The 3,598-nt window shown below is 48.2% G+C and overlaps 1 protein-coding gene across 1 annotated transcript in view; it reads right to left on the bottom strand.

Annotated features, from left to right (window-relative positions):
* The window catches only part of si:ch211-195b13.1 (STKc_SGK domain-containing protein), a 5,966-nt gene extending 5,494 nt beyond the window's left edge, over positions 1–472 (bottom strand). The window contains exon 1 of the mRNA XM_037693189.1: positions 300–472. Within this exon, the coding sequence (XP_037549117.1) occupies positions 300–369 (70 nt within the window). The 5' untranslated portion in view covers positions 370–472. The remainder of the gene's footprint in view (positions 1–299) is intronic.
* Positions 473–3,598: the final 3,126 nt, after the last annotated feature.

Below are 3,598 nucleotides of genomic sequence, written 5' to 3'. Positions count from 1 at the left end.
TTCTGGACTAGACTGTGGCTCTGACACCGAGTTCTGGTTCTGGACTAAATGACCCCAGACTGTGGTTCAGTGTTTCATTCATTCATTCATTCATTCATTCATTCATTCATTCATGCAGGCGGATTTTTCCACTCAGCGTCACGGCGGAGCGCAGTGCGCATGCGCACAGCTCGGATGTTTAAATCTGAACTCTATTTCTAAGAAGCAGCCGGAACAAAATGTTCCTGTTTATATCACAACAATCCGTCCTGGTGACGTCATAGTCAATTAAAGTTTTTGTTAGATCAAAGGGGGCTCACCGGTCAGAACCGCAACGACCCCCCGCATCCTGCAGTAGGTCAGGTCACAGCCCGCCTCCGTCACCGCCATGGTTCTGATCCCGCACCGAGAGTCCAGCGTGAACACGCAGAAAACACGCAAAATTACCGCAAGCAAAACTCAAGTCCTGCTCCTCTGATGCTGTGATCTGACTGCAGCCGAACCGGATCAGGACCGGTCTTTTATACTGGGCACGTGGTACCGCATGCCCCGCCTATTTCTGCGTCACAAGTAACCAGGGCAACGAAAGCCGGGCCGTGACGTCACGGGATTCCGCTGCGGCAGACTGAGGGATGACGGAGGAGGAAGAGGAGGTTTCTGTCTCCTCTTCATCAGAACAAAGATCTGCGGATCAGAGTCACGACCCGGGAGGATCTGTAGCTCTGACGGTTCTGAAGCCGAATCCGGTTCTGGTCTGGCCCTCAGACTGAATGCTCCTGAGCCGGTTCTGAAAACAGTTACATAAATCCAGAGAAAGCAGCAGCTGGCGGTCCAGATGTTGGTGCTGATGTTGCTCCACTAACCTTCCTGTTGCGTAACTGTGCCATAATGCAGGCGATGCAGCTGCTGCAGGACGAACAGAACCGGCCCGGCTCAGTCAGACAGAACATGAAGACTTCTCTGCAGTGACCTCCACGAAGGTCCAAGATGTTCTGAGGGTCCAGTTACCAGCGGTGTCAGAAAATCATCAAACTGAAAGCGTTTACCGGATCAGTGCACAAGGAGCAGCTGCCTCAGTAAAAACTGTTCTCAGTCCACAGTTGGACTGGATCAGTTCTGGTTCTGGTCCTGGAGAAACTGCATAGTCATTGCTCTGCACACCTGATTCAAATGAGCCTGCAGGCTTCTGCAGAACCTGAGGACGTAATTAAGTCACTGGATCAGGTGTGTTGGAGCAGAGCACTAAACCCAGGATGGTGGTCCTGCAGGACCAGGACCAGTGTTGGGTTGGGAACCAGCAGGTCTTTAACTGGTTCATAGAATTCATTTGCATTTGGTTTTATTCACGAGTGAGAGAAGGATGGAGCATGACACTGACAGACTGTCTGCAGTACTGTGGACACTGTTCCGGTCCGTTGTGGTGAAGAGAGAGGTCTCATGGGTTGGTCTACATTCCTCCCTCACCTCTGGCCCTGAACTCTGGTAGAGACTGAAAGAACCAGACCCTGATCCAGGAGGTCTAAAAGAATTCTCTCTGCTGGACAGAGATCAGGTGAGACGTTCGGTTCTCGGTCCTGGTCCTGGTCCTGCAGGAGGACGAGGAGTTGAAACGATGAGACGAGGGGTGACAGCTGAGGTTGATGAGTACAGGGAGCAGGTGTGAACCAAGAGGAGCTGAGGGAAACGAATGAGATGTGAGGAACGAAACACAAGAACCTGAAAAGATCAACCAAAACAAATCAGACACAAGAGCCCAGAACCGGGACAGCCAGACCCGATTCTGACTCAACAGAAATAAGATCCGGTCCACGCCAGTTGGACTGATGACTCGTCACACGACAAGCTTTGATCATAGAGCTGAGTAGAAATGTTCAGGACTGTTTTTACTCCAGAATCAGGATCTGGGTCCTCTAAAATCAGGTTCTGGTTCCTCCTCCTGGCCCGGCTGAGTTGGTGCTGCTCATGCCTCGTTTGAAGGAAGTGACATCTGACAGGAAGGAGGTGCTCTGTGATGTGGGTCCAATCAGAACAGATCCAGCTGGTTCTGATCCAGAGCTCGCAGCTTCGGCTCGGTTCACACGACACCAACACCTCCTCTAAGACTGTGAATTATTCAGGGCCCGGCTCAGGGGAACCAGAACCAGCCCACACGTCATGCTGTCAGTTCAGGTTCCTCCTCCAGGTCCAAACGAGCTTCAAAACCAGGACCAAATAAACCCAACAGTCTGAATACAGAACCGTCTTGAAGCTTTGGTTCTGGTTCCGAAGAACTCAGAGACCCGACTCCAGAAGAAGACTGGAGCTCAGGTGTTTACGTCACGTCGTTAAAATTAATTAATTAATGATAAACAGAAAATTATTAAAATGTTTTACTTTGAGTCAAAAACATCAGTCAGGCCTGGACTGCAGCTGGATCACTGCCAGCGTGGTTCTGGTGGTCCTGGACATGTTTTAAACAAACATTCAGCTACATCAGTGGAGAGCATCCTGTGCTCCAGCATCAACGTGTGGCATGGAGGCTGCACAGCTGCAGAAAGAAAAGCTTTGCAGAGAGTGGTGAAGGCTGCACAGAAGATGTTGGAGTCAGTCTCCCCACCATCACAGACATCTACACCTCCAGATGCAGGAAGAGGGCCACCTGCATCATGAAGGACCCCACTCACCCAGCACACACACTTTTTGCCCCGCTCCCCTCCGGAAGGAGGTTGAGGAGCATTAAGTGTAGAACCACTAGACTGAGGAACAGCTTCTACCCTGAGGCTGTTAGACTCATGAATCTCTAACTAGAATAATCACTGTGAAAAATCACATCATGTTGCTGCTGATCTGTTTCATGTTGCTGCTGATCTGCTTAATGTTGCTGCTTATCTGTTTCATGTTGCTGCTGATCCGCTTCATGTTGCTGCTGATCTGTTCCATGTAGCTGCTGATCTGTTTCATGTTGCTGCTGATCTGTTCCATGTAGCTGCTGATATGTTCCATGTTGCTGCTGATCCGGTTCATGTTGCTGCTGATCTGTTCCATGTAGCTGCTGATCTGTTTCATGTTGCTGCTGATCTGTTCTATGTTGCTGCTGATCTGTTCCATGTAGCTGCTGATCTGTTTCATGTAGCTGCTGATCTGTTTCATGTAGATGCTGATCTGTTTCATGTTGCTGCTGATCCAGTTTGTAGTGAACACGTGGGTACGTGCCACTAGTTGTAGTATGACAATATATGAGATATATATTGATACAATATTCACGAGTTCCTCATCTTTCTGACTGTGTAATGTCGTGCATTGAATTTAACAGAAATGTAACGAGAGACGTCATTTATCTTTGACCCATCAAAATGAATGCGGTCATTTATTTTCAGAATCAAAGTTTAACATCGAACATTTACATTAATTTGGCAAAATATGAAAATAATAACAGACAAGTTTCACAGAAAATGAGCATCGATCACTCGGCGGTGAACGAGGACTTTGCTTCAGATATTTCTAAAATATCTGTACTGATTTTATGAGAAAGAGGAGAGTTTTAAGATGACATGGAGATTTATCTTACAGAGAACTATGTGAGGGAATTAATCTGTTTGACCAGAACGTGCACGCTTCATCAGATCTCAGCTCGCCTCCG

Source organism: Nematolebias whitei, chromosome 19, assembly GCF_014905685.2.
Source record: "Nematolebias whitei isolate Nwh7 chromosome 19, NemWhi1, whole genome shotgun sequence".
Classification (NCBI taxonomy): domain Eukaryota; kingdom Metazoa; phylum Chordata; class Actinopteri; order Cyprinodontiformes; family Rivulidae; genus Nematolebias; species Nematolebias whitei.
Note: the sequence above shows the minus strand (reverse complement) of the source record. Positions and strands in the feature narration are given on the sequence as shown.